This window comes from Myodes glareolus, chromosome 4 (assembly GCF_982192425.1).
Source record: "Myodes glareolus chromosome 4, mMyoGla1.1, whole genome shotgun sequence".
NCBI classification, from domain to species: Eukaryota; Metazoa; Chordata; class Mammalia; order Rodentia; family Cricetidae; genus Myodes; species Myodes glareolus.
In genome coordinates, this window is record NC_142029.1 from 72,974,248 (window position 1) to 72,990,350 (window position 16,103).

Below are 16,103 nucleotides of genomic sequence, written 5' to 3' on the forward strand. Positions count from 1 at the left end.
TTCCAGGACAGGATCCAAAGCTACAGAGAAACCCTGTCTCAAAAAACAAAAAACAAATAAACAAAAAACAAACAAAAAGAAATAATGTTATGGTTGGGAGTCACTACACCGTGAAGAACTGTATTAAAGGGGTCACAGTTAGGGCCTTTGCTGCTTTCCATTGCCTTTTATGAAAGCCACTGACTGGCACTTCCATGCACTGTCTGAGCTGGACCAAGAGCCCTGACCAAAGCTGAGAAGGGAGTCTGGTAGCAGAAGATTTGGTCCCCAGGTTCCACTCCTCACCCCACCTCCCTTTAGGAAGGGTCTCATGCTGCCCAGACTGGCCTTGAACTTCCTAGGTAACTGAGGATGACTTTGAACTTCCAATCCTCCTGTGTCCACCTCTCAAGTGCTGGGATAGCAGGTGTGCCACTACATCTGGATTATGCAGCACTGGGGACTGGATTTAGTCTTCAAGCATGCTAAGGCAAGCACTCTACCAACTGAGCTATGTCCCCATCCCTCAAGGATCCATTTCTACTATTTAAGGGTCCAGGTCACCTTTTACTCAACTGAAAAAAAATGGGAAATGATGACAAGGGTCAGTGTGCGGTTGGCACTGAAGTTTTGGTCAGGTAGGAAGCATGACACAAATATTTCATAAGAGATACATTAATGAGTTAGACTTAAGCCCGAGACTTAACACCCCTGCCACAGGATCCCCAAAGCTGGCAAACGTCTTCCCGAGAGCTTCGCATCCCCTCCCATATCCTACAGTAGCAGGTAGCTGACCCATATTATCATACCACATCCTGTATAAATATAGGTTTTATTAATAATGAGTGAAATCCCACAAATACAACTGGCATCTGTGTAATGAGAAGAACCTGGGGCAAGTACAGAGGCGTGAGCGCAGGGACTGGGGAAAGAGTCCCGGGGGAGGTAAAATCAGATGTAGGATGAGCCTAGACCCACCGAGGAAACAGACACGCTCCAGGTGTATCTGCCACCTCGGCGTCCAGGCCCCGCGGCTCTGACGTCCAGGAACCAGCTGCTGACTGGAAGATGAAGACCAGTGAACAGAAGTTTGAGTGAGCAGCAGGCAGCTGGCGAAGGAGCAGAAGAGCGAGTGTCAGCTTGGAGCACAGAAGGATGGCCATGGGGGAGCCGTGGCTGAAGCTATGCCCATTCTTGTGCTTGTTGAGTCCTGACCTCCAGGGGGCCAGCACCCAGTGCCACCCCTGGCTCAAGACGGAGGGAAGACTGGGGGAAAGACACCTGCAGAGCCCAGAGCCACACCGAATCACACCAGCCTCATTCTTAGCCTCCAAAGTGGGGTTCTCAGGAGGAGGTTGTCACCATCTCCCCCCCCCCCCCCGCTGACACCATTGGCTCCACGCCACCATTGCTCTTCCTCCACGACATAAGGGATGGTGCCGTGTGTAGGGCTGAGGTTGCCTGATTGCATTTGTGTGCCTGTGACTCCGGAGAGGAAAGGACCTGTGGAACCGAGCCTCAGGAGCAGCAAGAAGGGACGATGGAGGTTTCCCTGGCTCACCCCCCAGAATAAAGTGCATTCTCCAGTTCCAGTGGCAGGTGGGAAAGTGGCACAGACATTATTGCAGAGGTGCCATTGAGACCTACCCTGACTGAAGGGTTAGGGAAAGGAGTGGGACGTCCCATGGTCTCTCCAATCTCCAGGATTGGGAGTGGCGACCCAGACAGAAAACCCGGCTTCTGTCCCTAGAGATTGTCCAAATTAGCCAAAGTGGTTGTGGGGAGGAAGGGGGAGGAGGAGGAAGAGACTTCCAGAGTCCCTCCTTGCTCCATCCAATGTCCATGATGGGGCTCCCTGGGTACCCACCAGGGCCCAGCCCTGGAACTCCAACCTTACAGCATCCCAGTTTCTTCAAACACTAGTGTGGTGGGGACCCCCAGAAGGGGTCACTTTGATCACTTGTAAGTCAAGGCCTAGAGAACATGGGACTCCCAGGCAAATAGTAGAGAAGGGTGCTTTTGGCAGAGGGGAGGGTGACAACCTCCCAGTGGTCTTTGCATGCAGGTGTTGGAGAGAGGAGGGAGGAAGCTACAAACTGCATCAACTTGGGAAGACTCCTGGGCTTAATGGGGAGGGCTGGAGCCCTACTTCCAGGGCTGAGGCTGGGAGCCTGGGGACCCACAGCCAAACTGTGGAGCAGCTGAGGGAGAGGAGGGCGGTTGCACCAGCAACCAATGCCCAAGTCTACAAGTTTAAAACAGTCCCAGGGGGCTGGAGCTGGGGGCTTCCTGCCCAGAAGAGGTGGGAGTGAGATTCTATCTCTCAGACTTGACCCGGTACCGGAGCACAAGGTACGCCAGCAGTCTCAGGGCAAGGAAGAAAACGCCCAAAACTAGGAAGTCCATGTAGAGTTTAGCCTCCTCCACATCCAGCTCTCGCAAGATGATCTGTGGATCCCGGAACGGGCACTGTTCATCTAAGCAGGTCAGATGTCCTCGCTCCATGCCATAGATGGTCAGGATCAGACCCTCAAAGCCATACCTAGGCAAAGAGTGGCATCAGAGCAAGACACAGAGCACAGGACCTCAGCCCTCAGCAAACCACCAGAGCCCAGCCACAGTGATCTCATACTCAGGTGCCAGCAAGGGTGCAGGGGCAGACATCAGACACAGTACCTCCCCTTAAGAGCTGGCCGGATCCCCTGAGGGGAGGGAGACAGACCGACCTGACGTAGGAGAGGTACGAACTCCACTGCAGGTAAGTGGGTATGGTCTTGAAGCTGACGAAGAAGCCCGAGAACAGGAGGACAGGGATGGCAGTGACCGGGCCTACAAAGGTGGCCACCTGGGGAGAGGGGCCCAGCTGTTACAGGGTACCACAGTTTCATCCACCCCTTGATGTCTCTCAGGAGACCCCACCTGTGTGCCAGCTTTCCCACCTGGAGGGAGTTAGAGGCAGCGCCAATCAGCAGTCCCAAGGACTGGGCTACTAAGGCGGTGGCTATGGCCAAGGCAGAGAAGAGCAGAAAGCGGCTGGTCTCAGCTGGCTGGCCTGTCATCCAGTACACGATGCTGCAGTACACCACCGGGCACACCACCTGGGGAGTGGCCACAGAGGAGGTTAGGGACCTTCAAGTCAAGCGCTGGGGACCTAAGTCCACCGCCCACTTCACTGGGGAATGAGTGTCCCAAGGGCTCCTCAGCCCTATCTTGCCTCCGTTCATAGGCATACTGCTTTTTGACCCATTCATGTCCCCTTTCTCCCTGACTACATCTTTTTGTTTGTTTGTTTGTTTGAGACAGGGTTTCTCTGTGTAGCTCTGGCTATCCTAGAACTTGTTCTGTAGACCAGGATGGCCTCGAAATCACTGAGATCCACCTGTCTCTGCCCTCCTGAGTGCTGGGATCAAAGGTGTGTGCCACTGTCAAGAAACTACCTCTTATATAACCTTGTTTTGATGCTCTGACAGGTTCAGGAATGATGCAGGCATGATGACTAAATACCTGCAAGATCAGGGAATTCTGTGTGTGTGTGTATGTGTGTGTGTGTGTTAAGCTGTCTAACATAGGTACTAGTCTTCTGCAAAAGCAACGAACACTCCTGACCACTGAGCCATCTCTCCAGCCATATACATGCATATATATGTGCATGTGTGTGCATGTGTGTGTGTGTATATATATATATATGACATTTTTATTTATGTGTGTATGTCTCTGCACATGTATGCCACCTATGTACAAGAATCATGGATACCAGAAGAGGGTGTTGTATCCCCTGCAGCTGGAGTTACAGGCAGCAGTGAGCCGCCTGATGTGGGTGTGAGGACCTGAACTCTAGTCCTCTGGAAGAGCAGCAAGCACGATTAGCCTTTAATCTCTGGGCCATTTCTCTAGTCTCCTTATATTATTAAAGAATTAACTGTCTGTAGAAGAGAGCTCTTTTTCCCCTTGAGGCTGCCACCTTTTGGATACAAAGAAGCAGACACTAGACAGATCTGGAGATCTAAAGGAAACCCAGAGATTCCAGATACTAAGGTTACAGTATATCTATAATTTTTTGTTAAATAAGCACATCTTAGATGTTCTTATCATTAAAAAATAAGGTGATGGGTTTGTTAATTTGCTTCATTTTGCTTACTGTACCTAACCCTTAACATCAGTTGTAAACCTCAAACAGAAGTTTGAGTTTGTGATAATAACTTCTTAGCACGTGAAAGGCTGAGACAGGGGATCACCACAAGTTCAAAGTTAACCAGGTCTAGATAGTCAATTGCAGCACAGCCTGGATTAACAGACTGAGGCCCATTTCAGAAACCCAAAATAAAATAAATGATTTTATTTCCTTGGCAGTGCTGGGAATGGAACCCCCGATATCATGCGTGAATGTCAAGTACTTGAGTCCCATCCTTCCATGCCCTGTGCTACTGAGTGAGTCCTTGTCTCAAAACAGAACACACACACATACATTTTCCAAGCAAGCTCATGGGAAATAGGAACTCGGCTCACTAGCTACAGCTGTACAGGTTGTTTCCTGTACAAAGGCTCCTAGCTCCCAGACAAAGGCAGCCAGAGGCCAAGACCTAGCTTGTGTTTCTCTCATAAGCTCTGCACGCGGCAGAGGACAGACCAGCACCTCCCCTTTCGCTGTTTGTGACAGAAGTCTCACGTAGTTCATTTGATCTCAAGCTATGGATGACCTTGAATTCCTAATCATCCCACTCCACCTCCCAAGTGCTAGATCACAGGCCTGTCGGGCCACACTTAGCTAAGGGACACTTCTCTGTGATTTGCTGAAAGAATTATTGGTGGCCTTGAAGCCTCGTACAAGAGGAGGTGGCGATATGATTAACAAATATCATCTGGTATTTGGGGTATTTAGAATGTGATGAGCTCTCTTCTAAAAACTGTATAGGGAGTCAGTAAAATGGCTCAGCAGGTAACAGTACCGGCCAAGTATGACAGAGTTCAGTCCTGGAATCCATGTATTGGAGGGAGAGAACCAAATTCTGGAAGCTGTCCTCTGACCTCCCCACATACACTGTGGCAAGAATGTTTATGCACATATAAGATAAATAAATAAGTGCAAAAAAATCAATTGTTAGGCATAGTGACGAATGCCTTTAATGCCAGCATTCAGGAGGCAGGGGTAGGCAGACTTGTGACTCTGTGAGTTCAAGGCCAGCCTGGTCTACATAGTGAGTTCCAGGATAGCCAAATCTATGTAGAGAGACCCTGTCTCAAAAAATAAAATAATTAAACTTTCTATGCATTTAGTCATTTAATTCTAAAGCACAGCTATGAGGAAGACACTGGTGGAAGTCTGCCTTACAGGTGGGAGCACCGCTAAAGCAAAGAGAAACAGGGTGACATGCACGGTGTCTTATAGCTGGAAAGTGAGTAAGGCTCCAGAGCCTATGCGCTCTCTGCTGCCTATAACAGATAGAGACATTTGTTATTCTGCTATTATGGCCACCTTTTTATTCATTTATTTTGGGATATGGCTGGACTTGAATTCATGGCAATCCTCCTGTCTCAGCCCTCCCCCACTGCCAAGAGTTGGAATGAGGTGAGCCACTACACCTAGCTATGGTTACCATTCCTAGTTTGCTGTCCGTTTTCCCATTAGACCCCACATTCCATGGGATCACCTATGAATCCGCTGGGGCGGTGGTCAGGAAGAGACTCACCTGAAAGGGTACATCAGCCATTGTCTTGGCCAGGTAATACGCTTTGAGACTGTACCAGTAGTTCAAGTGCTCCCTCATGAAGACCGCCATCTCTAAGGGAACTGAGGGGGCATGGGTAAGTCAGGCTTCACAGGCTAAGCTTTAGCCCCTGCCCCATGCCCGGCACCCCTGCCCCGCCCCCCCTCATGCCCGGCACCCCCGTCCCGCCCCCCCACCCCCGCGCCAGGCAGGTTAGCTCACAGGTGAGCACCGTCGGCATGAGGGCTGCGAACATGAGGAAGAGCATGGAGAAGAAGAGGAAGCCGGTGTTGTTGAAAACCTTGCTGGCGTCGTCGCCAATGTGCAGGTAGAGGAGGCCAATGAGCACGCCAATCAACACGTGTGACATAAACCGCAAGTGGGTCAGGACCTAGGGCACAGGTCATCAAGAGAAGAGGGATGTGTCCCAGGACAAGGGAGTAGGGGTGGGGGACACAGGGAAGGCCATGCTAGAATAGGAACTTTGGGGTGCCCTGCAGGTACACAGAGCCAAGAAACTTCGCGTGGGAGGGCAGTTTCCATCCCAGATGCTGAGAGTCTGTAGCCCAAGAGGTCCGGCCTACACCTCCTGCCCTCAGCTTGACATCTCACCGTGTCCCTGAGAATGGATAAGAAAGTCCTTCTGAAGAGGATGCAGAACTGGGTGAGGGTGCTGGTGGCGAAAGTGTGGCTTTCGATAGTCTCCACCTCCTAGAGGGAAGAACAGGACTGGGTGAGTGTACCCTACCCACCCACTGCCCGTCTAGCTCAGTAGATGGGGGAGTCCCAAGCTCTTCCTAAGACAAAACCCAGGCCTACAGGAGGAGCCTTTGAGCTGCTCATTCTGAAGCTGCTTTAGGGGTGAAAACCCTAGAGAGATTGAGGGTGGAAGGGAGAGAAAGCAGATAAAGATACTTGGGTGGCAGGAGACAGGAAGGAGTCAAAGAGCCTTGGTCATCTGTCTGGCCCCTTCTTCACTTGATGACCACTAACTCTAAGGCCATAACTGTGTGTATTAGCCACTGGGTCTCCCATTGGTTCACGATGATGACAATCACTAATAACAATAATAGCCAAGCCTCTGACTCCCAAGAGTGAAGACATCTCACCCAAGGAAGAGATCTGGCACTAGGTGGGCCTTAACTGCCCCAGTGGCCTGCTGAGAGCATATGTGATTAGCTAGCTAGCCTTCCCACCTGTTCTGGGAAGTTAATGTGGTCACCTCCTGGGTTAGAGATAACAGCAGACCATCCTGGCCCTGAGGTCAGCAATTACATTGGCCATGCTTTCCAGATGGTCCCTAAGCAGGCACTGAGGGCAACGCACCAATGATGCTCATAGGAGCTATGGAGGAATGGATGGATGAGAAGCCCAAAGCTCAGGATCTACTGTTCACAGTAGATCCACTCCAAGAACCTGGCTTCCTGTTACACAGTGGCAGCAATGCCTCTGGGGACAGCTTCCTTGGCAGGGTCATTGTCTATGGTCCCACCTCCCCTCCCCCATTCTGCCCTCTCCATGCCACTCACCGGAGGGCAAGTGGGGCAGTGGGCAGGGACCTCATTCTTCTCAGGGCTGCTCTTCTTCTCAGCCATGGTGCAAAGGCCATTCTGCACAGCCCTGAACAGCATGGGGTTCAGGTCTCCATATTCACCAGAGGCCACCTCAATGACTAAGGGGACACAGAGCGGAGTGCTCAGCTAGGCTTCACCCTCAACTCCCAAGGGCAGGTCAGTCCCTCTTTGGTATATGGGGAAGGCAAGTGACAATGAACTCTCTGTCCCCAAGAGGCTTCCATGACCCAAACCCAAAGTTTGGCCCTCGTCTGTCACCCGTCTCTTCACTGGAGCCTCCACTTACTAAAGTCAGCAGGGTTGTGGTAGGTGGGGCAGTGCAAGCCAAGACCCTTCAGATAGGGAATCAGGTTGGTAACCACACCCTTGAAGATGCATTGTCCCTGGCTCAGGATGTAGAGCTGAGGCAGAAAGGAACACATGAGAAAAACATGACCAGTGAACAGGGGAGGGGAGCATTGACACTTCTATCCCTCTATCACAGGCCAGTCTTCTTGGAGACTCGGGGATACTGACCTTGTCAAACATTTCAAAGAGCTTGGCACTGGGCTGGTGGATGGTGCAGATGACAGTTCGCCCCCCATGGGCCAGGGACTTCATGAGGGACACCACTTGGAAACAAGAAGCGCTGTCTAGACCGCTGTCCAGAGAAAGGTCACCAGGGACCAGTGAGGTGGATGTGGCTAAGAGGTGGTGAGTGAGGTGGGGCGGCTTCTGTGAACAGGATGGGTCTAGTGGGAGGGCACCCTCTGGACACCCGTGGGCTGGTTAGATTTTGTCAACTTGACACAAATTGGAGTCTCTTGGGAAGAGGGAACATTCATTGAGAAGATGCCTTCACCAGAGCAGCCAGTAGGGGCATTTTTCTGATTAATGATTGATGTGGGAGGGCACAGCTCAGTCTGTGTGGTGCCCCCCCCATTGAGTGGTCCTGAGTTGTATAAAATAAAAACAAAACCAAGCTGAGTGAGCCTCAGAGAACAAGCTAGTAAACAGCATTCCTCCACGGTTCCTGCCTCTGCTCCTGCGTGAGTTCCTGCCCTCAGCGGTCTCAGTGATGGGCTGCGATCTGAACATGGAGGCCAAATAAACCTTTCCTTCCCACATTGCTCTGGGCCGTGGCCTTTATCACAGCAACAGAAAGCAAACTAGGGCAGACCCCCAGATCCTGCACACCCTGTGTGGCTCAGGTATTTGCAAGCCCAGAGCACGACTCAGTTAGAAAAACCATATGCCAAGCACCTCTTGCATACCAGGCACTGAAATGGCAGGGGCTCACTGGTCTAGAGAGACACAGAGGAGCTCACGGTTGAATTCAGAAGATGTGCAAAGTGTAGCAGCAACACAAAGCGAAAGACTGGCAGGGGATCAGGCATGCCGTAAACATAGCAGGGGATGGGAGAATGGCTAGGGAAGGTTCCAGAGTCCAGAAAGAGCAAGAGCCTGTGAAGGGACAAGGGAGGAGTCATGATGAAGGGTGTTCCACACAGAAGACACAAGGGTCAAGCTGAGGGACATGGAACACGGGGTTTGATGGGAATTGCAGGCAGCTCGGCATTATTAGAACATAAAATATGAAAGATGGGAGAAGCAGCTGCCTGACTATTTTGATGGCAAATGGGACTCTGTGTGGTTTGAAGCAGGAGAGTGGAACTTGCGAGATCTGCTGTTTAGAAAGCCCATTCTGGCCGCGGGTTAGAGAAAGGTGCCTGGGAGCCTGAAGGTGGGGAGATGAGCCTGATGAGGTCCTGAGCTCACACTAGGAATGGGGCTGAGACTACTACTAGGTTGGGGTAGTCTGAGAGCTACCCAATGGAGGGTGTGATGACTAATGGCTGTTGAGCGAGGAGAAGGAGATGTCAATCAAAGAGGGGGAGGGGAGTGCATCCAGATCTCTCTACCTGGATGAAAGACAGGGCAACTTGGCTACAACTGGATTAGCAAGGATGGAGTCCCCAGAAAGTTGCTAGCAGGAGATCTGGTCTCCAGACAGGGAGCCTTGAACCAGATTCAGCCCTGGTTTAGGGCTGAGAAGAGGAACACCCAGGTCAGGAGAAGCAGGGGATACCTGGTGGGCTCATCAAAGAACATGACAGGCGGGTTGTTGACCAGTTCCAGGGCAATGGCCAGGCGCTTCCTCTGCCCTCCAGAGAGCAGGGCTGTCCTCGTGTGGGAGCAGGACATCAGGCCCAGGGCTGTCAGGATCTCTGTCACCTGCGGGCACCCCACCCAGCCCCAGTCAGCCTTAGCATCTCTGTTTCACCTAAGCAGCATCCCATTTTCATAGAGGTTGGCCCTTAAGCCCTTGCTCCCCACCCAGCTTGGGGCCTAGAACTCCTAAGTTTCAGAATGGCTCCCTCCCTCCACCCCTATCCACTCACCAGTTCCTTCTTCACCTCTTGCTTCTCACTCAGTTTCAGGTTGGCCGAGACCTGAAAAGCGGTAAGCAAGTGAGGAGGGCCATGTGTGCCAGGCCCTGCCCAGAGCCTTCAGCTGGTGACAGAAGGGGAGCGCAGAGGAGGAAAAGGCCACCCTCTCCTCACCATCATGGCCTCCAGCACTGTGAGGTGTGGCAGAAGCATGTCATCCTGCATGATGTAACAGGACATCTTGCGGAAGGTCCTCAGATCTCGTGGCTTCCCATTAACCAAGATCTGACCCTTCATCCCTGACTCCCTGCAGGGAGAATGGTTGGCGATCAGCACCAGAACCTCTTGAACACTTTCTACACCCCTCCCTCAAGAGGTTCCCCCTCCTGAGTCCTGCCGCACTCCCATTCCTCATGCTCACCTATACCCTGCCAAGATGTTCATGAGCGTGGACTTGCCAGCCCCGGAGGGGCCCATGATGCCAATCAACTCTCGGCGGCAGAACTTACCAGACAGGCACTTGAGGAGGGTCTTGTAACCTGCAGCAAGGACAGGAAGGGGTCACTGGTGAGGGCTAATGATCGCACGCATCCTCAAAACATTTAAAGAGCAGGCCTGGGGAGACAGCTCAGTCAGTAAAAGGCTTGCCACACAAGCACAAGGAAGGACCCTGGTTCCATTCCCAGAACTCTCTTAAACTGCCTGGCTCAGTCTGTGCATAGTGATCCCTGCATGTCATCCCAGGACTTGGGAAGCTGGAACAAGGAGATTGTTGTGAATTCAAAGCCAGTTTGGACCAGAATCTGAAACCCTGTCTAAAACAAAACAAACCAACCAAACAATCAAAAGGGCAGGAGATAAGGCTCAGCAGTTGAGAGTGGACACCGCTCATGTAGGAGACCTGAGTTCTGTTCCCAGCACCCACTCTCAGTGGCTCACAACTCCCTGTAACTCAGACTCCAGGGGATATGGTGCCCTCTTCTGGATTCTGTAGGCACCTGCACTCACATATCAGCGCCCCCCCACACACACACATATGTGTTTAAAAATGAAATTTTATTTTTGACAACAGTAAGCAAAAGGTTGGAATTGATGGTCCACACTTGTAATCCCAGTGCTGAGAAGGCTAAACCAGGTAGCTCCCTGGATCTCACAGGCCAGTCAGAGACCCTGCCTCGGAGAGCAAGGTGGAGAGAGAGAGAGAGAGAGAGAGAGAGAGAGAGAGAGAGAGAGCGAGCATGCTCTTAGAGGAGGGTCAGTCATAGATGAGACAGTCACTGCTGTGTGGAATTGTTAGGATGGGCAAGCAGCGCTTACACAGACGCTCCCACCTTCTCACCCTGTCCCCTAGAAATGACTGCTAGCGGTAGAGTCCAGGGGCGCGGCAGTCTCGTGAAGGCTGCGGGAAAGCTGGCGCCCTCCTGAATGACTGTAGCGAGAGCACTGGTCCTAGAAAACCAGGCTCTCTCCTGACCAGAGTGCACGCTGGCTTACACACCCCGAGGACACTTCCCCAGAGCAGCCCGAGCTGGTTGCCTGTCCTGTGTTCCTGTAGCATCTGTGTTCAGATGCCAGCACGTTTGTCACTCACTGTGCCTGTGCTCACGCCCCTCCCCCAGCCTCTGAGTCAGGGAACATCTTGGGGGAGGGTCTGTGTCTTACTCATCTTTCTTATCTGTCTGGAATGTAATAGATGCTCAGTAAGTGTGTTTCGTGGAGCTTTTGCTCTATTCTGGAGAGAGGGGAAAAATGCCTTCTTTCTGTCATCTCGGCCCTACAAGCTTGTCTCTCCAACCCCAACGACCAGTAAAACCTCACCTGTCCTTCACTTGCTGGAAAGTAGCATGTGCATAAGGCATAGCAGAAGGAGTCAGGTGGATCTGGGTCAAACTCTGGATCCACATTACCAGCTGTGTGACCTGAGGCGAGTCGCTTAACCTCTCTGAGCTCCAGGTCCCTCCTCTGTGAGATGAGGATGATAGTGCCTACCCCACAGAGTTGTCGAAAGAGTCACTCAGCTAACATATGTAAAGCATATGGCTCAGTGCTTGGCACATACCGTGCATTTCACAAGGCATATTGCATGACAATTCTATTTGACAAATGCTTATTGAGATCTACTATGTGCTAAGCTCTGTACCAGACACTAGACAAAAACTAAAACGAGGGAGGACGAGGTTTCTGCATTCAAGAAAGTTACAGACTAGGTAAGGCGAACGGACAAGAAAACCCCTACGGTGGGAATGGAAGAGAGAAGAGCAGACAGCAGAGATGGGGCGACAGCCATTCACCCTCAGAGGGTGACAGTACAGTGGAAAGCAGCAGTGACTTCGTGGAAGATGTGGCTTTGGAGCTAAGGAGGAACAACAGACGCCTCCAGGCTTTAGGCGAGAAAGCACAGCTATAGCATAATCCAGGGGACCGGGACAGAGGCAACTGATGAGCAAGGGAGTGGAACGGGGAGGTGAGGCCAAGGGCCAGGGCCTTGGCTGCTAAGCTGGCAGATCTGCTGTGCTGAGGAGAACTCAAGCCTTCGTCCCTCGCCTAGTCCTTAGCAGAGACAAGGAAAGTTTTGCTCATGTAACTGCTGTCCATGGCACCTGTACCATGCCCACTGTTGGACTGGACACACCAGCTGCCTGCTCAGGGCCTAGTCACCCTCTGCTGTTCCTCCCAAGGCCACCCAGCCAGGTCTTCACTGGGAGACAAAGGTCTTGGGTCTCAGACCTCTCCTAATCTCCTCATGGTCAATCAGAAAGAAGATCCTGGCACACACACTCTCCAGCACACATTCCTCAGAACCACTCACGGGAAGTGACTTCTTGTGCAAGGGAAGAAACTGCAGCTGTGAACCTTCCCCTCATCTGATGCCAGAGCCGATGCCAGCAAAGCCAAGACCTAGCACAAATATCATCTTACGCTTGTTTGCCTTTAAAGCACTTTCAGGATACCAACTCGGCTGAGTTTCCCGAGAAGCCCATGAGGGGAGTTAGACCAAGAAAGGACATTCAGCCTACCAAAGGCCACACAGCTTCCCTAGGGCTGAAAATAATTGTCTCTTAACTCCCCCTGTACCACAATTGTTTGGCGCTTGAGGGACCTGCAGACCTCCGCATGGAGGGACTTCGATGTTCTAGTCTTACTTCAGTCAATAGCTCTGCAATTTTGTCAAATCACTAAATCTTTTAATTTATTTATTTAGGTTTTTGGAGATGAGGTCTTTCCTATGTACTCCAGGCTAGCCTTGAACTAACGATCCTCCTGGGAGCCTCCACTGTGTTGAGATTACAGGTGTGTGCCGTTATGACTGACAAGTCACTTAAATCATTAGGGTCTGTGATTCCTCATCTAGAAAAGAACAATAGTTGACTCTGTGGTAGAGTGCTTGCCTAGCATAAGGAAGGCCCTGGCTTCCATCCCCAACACCATTAGAAAACAGACAGTAGTGTTCCCTCCCAAAGACTTAATAGGGTTCTTATGTTATTAAGTGGGATCACTAATAATTAATTGAATGTATTTGAAAAAAAATAAATGCCATACACAGAGGAGACTGGTGACAGATCCTCACCCAGAGAAGGCAGTGCTCACTCCCAGATCTCCTACACTTCCTGTCTCTGCCACCCTTAATCGGGTTCTGTCCTCTCCAGAGGGGGTAAAGAGCCAAAGAACGAAGTAGCCAGGCAAAGGAGGGCAGAGGGCAGAAAAGGCGCCAGGACTAAAAGAGAGCAAAATGGATAAGAGGGTAGCTGAGGCTGGCGAGGTCAAAAGGGAGGAGTCCCTCGCCAGGGCTTCCACCACCCTGATAAGGTGAAGTACCTAATCTAGCCACATTTCTTCTAAAGTTCTGAAGGCCAAGGAAATAACAAGGACCTCATCGTCCCAGCCAGGCCTGGTCTGAGAAGTGAAAGAGACTGCTTAGGCCTAGGGTATTGGTTAGCAAGCTCAAACCCCCATGACCACTTTGGTCACCCATGGAAGTGAGCCAACATGTAGCGACAGCTCACACTGAGCCCTGTTCTGAAGCACCTCAAAGCTATGACACAGCCTCAGCTCCACCCCTAGCCCACACCCAGCTCTGGGAAACAAACCCAGCCTCTAGGTTCCCAGCCCAGCTAGGACAGCGCTGGGAAACCTGTCCTGACAGGGAGGAGAGGGAAGGAGGTGGGGCTGCGATGCTAGGCTTTGGACCCTGCTCTGCATCTTACTAGCAGGGGGACACTTGCCAGGTTTTCAGTTTCCCCAAGCCTCAGTTTTCTTATCGGTAACCATCTCTCCTGCCCAACCTCCACCCTTCCAGAGACTGTGGTGGGAGTGAGAGGACAGGAATGGGACCATCTTTAAAAATAGGAGTAAAGATGCTGTTGGACATTGAAAAGAGCCTCCATAGATAGAGCACGCTTCTTCCCCAAAGCAATCTTCATAGGTGCAGAGAGAGAGAGAGAGAGAGAATCTGAGAGACTAACTCAAGGACCAGAGGTCATAGGCTCTATTTCAGAAGAGAAAACTTCAATAGCCAATTGAACTTAGCTTCCTAGTGCTGCAGATGTGGGGAGCAAGGATCTTGTACCCCAACAGTATGCAGTGAATGAGGGTTAGGGCCTACAAAGCTCACAGCGGGGGGCCTTATGATACTGAAGAGGCAACTCAGGGAGAACCCCCAGCTCCCCATAGGACTGCCACGTACCCCGTTTGCGCCAGCAGGACCCCTCCCGCACGGAATAGGACAGTTCCACAAACTCGATGTCCACAGCAGAGCGCTTGGGTAGGTGAGAGAAGCGTTGTGCTTCTGTAATGTGGTTCTCCACCTTCTTTAGATGCGTGGTCAGCACGGGGGGCTCTGTTCCGTCCTCCAGGGCCACAGCCATGGCCACAGCCCCAGGCCCCAGTCCACAGCCCACGGCCTCCAGTGCCTTCTCCGCCATCACACAGCCGGCCTGCAGGAAGAGGGCCTGCTTAGCTCCCGGCAGACCCTCCAGCCCTTGTTCAAAGCGCCATAGCTTTCCGATGCTGCCCCGCCTCCACTCCCCCTAACCCTGCCTCCTTTTCAGGGCAGATCCCCAACTGTTAGCACCCCTCTTCCCGCCGGGTCTTCTGCACCGGGCAGCACACTCCCAAGGCAGTGACACTCAGTCGCGACCTCTCCTTGGTCCTGGGCAGTTCCAGTCTGGCCTGGCCTGGCCTTGCCCGCTTCTCCCTCCCCGCCGCGGCCTTAATCTCTTATCCCGCAGACCGGCAATCCCTGGAGGCCGGTGAGGGCGGCCACCGGCTCAGAGATCGGGGAAACTGAGCAGCACAGGCTGGGCCCGGGGAGGCTCTGGCCTTGGCTCCGCGCCCCCCTCTGCACGGACTGGCGCCACTCCTCGGCCGGCCTCCCCATCCCGCGCCGGTGACCGTGTGCCTCCGGACTGTCCCCAGACACAGTCACAGACCCCAGACCCTCCACGCCGACCCTCTGTCCTCCACTCGCCTGGTGGTCACCTTGACGCGCCTCCGGCTCGCTAGACGCAAGGATGCTCAGCAGAGATGCTCAACCGGGATGCTCGACCCGGATGCTCAGCGCCGCAGCGCGGGAGGTGGACACTCCCGGCTCTCCTCACCTGCCTCCGGTGCGGCACCAGCGCCCCGGCTCCCCTGTCCCGGTAGCCCGGGCCGGGGCGGGGCCAGGCCGGGGCGGGCAGTAGAGGAAGGCCGGGCTCAGGTCAGAAAGGATGACACGGTTGCAGAAGGTTGGTTGAGGCTTCGCCCTGACTTCACTTGGATGAATCCGCCCGGTCCTCGTAGTCTGGTCCGGAGCGCTTGTCCTCCGGAGCTAGTCGAGCGACAGCGTTCTCCTCCAAGCTTCTGCTCGCTGCCGGTCCTGCTGCTCTTAAAGGGCCCGTGCCTCCTCACATCCGATGGATGGCAAGGATGGAGGTGTCGAGAGCAACGCCTGCAGCGCAGGGGCCAAAAGGGGCGCTTTTGTGAACCCAGAACAGAGATTTAGCTACAAAAGGTCAACAGGAGGTCGCTAAAGGAAGGAGACTTGAAGTCACTCAGAGGAGCAGATCCTCGGGCAGTAGGGTGCAGAATTCATCATGCCCAGGGGGTTGGGAAGCTGTCAGTCTATCTGCACGCACAAACCCCTCATTGCTTATCTCTTCCAGTTCAGCTTTGGAGCTCAACTCCACCCAGTCCTAAACTACAAAGGACTTCAATGTTTAAGTCTGAGGGTATAATTCTTGGGACTTTGAGACAGCCTTTCTCACATCTATTCACATCTCCCCTCTCTAAGGGCTCAAGACGACACTAGTTATGAAGAAATCGGGAACAGTAGTTATGACAAAGCCCGCAGGCATCTCCAAGATTAACTTGGGCCCCAGTCACAGCCTGCTTTGGCCATAAAAATCTTTATTCCACCAGCCAGATAGGTACAGGTGTCGGAGTCAGCATAGGCTGATCTGGGAGGCTCCAGGGCATGTACAGGACTCTCCAGACAC

General features: G+C 52.5%; 1 protein-coding gene across 2 annotated transcripts; it reads right to left on the reverse strand.

The window, feature by feature from the left end:
* Positions 1–792: 792 nt before the first annotated feature.
* On the reverse strand, positions 793–15,719 carry Abcg4 (ATP binding cassette subfamily G member 4). Of its 2 annotated transcripts, none has more exons than XM_048416930.3 (15): positions 15,106–15,719; positions 14,312–14,561; positions 10,049–10,166; positions 9,802–9,934; positions 9,640–9,690; positions 9,327–9,472; positions 7,775–7,898; positions 7,545–7,659; positions 7,214–7,356; positions 6,297–6,395; positions 5,907–6,075; positions 5,667–5,767; positions 2,919–3,077; positions 2,706–2,824; positions 793–2,521 (listed from the first exon to the last, which is right to left on the reverse strand). In XM_048416930.3, the coding sequence occupies exons 2-15, from the start codon at positions 14,547–14,549 to the stop codon at positions 2,296–2,298; spliced, it is 1,941 nt and encodes a 646-aa protein (XP_048272887.2). In that variant the 5' UTR covers positions 14,550–14,561; positions 15,106–15,719; the 3' UTR covers positions 793–2,295. The 2 variants fall into 2 exon arrangements, with proteins under 2 accessions (XP_048272887.2, XP_048272886.2); XM_048416929.3 differs by having other exon boundaries at positions 15,095–15,719.
* Between the last annotated feature and the right edge of the window lie 384 nt (positions 15,720–16,103).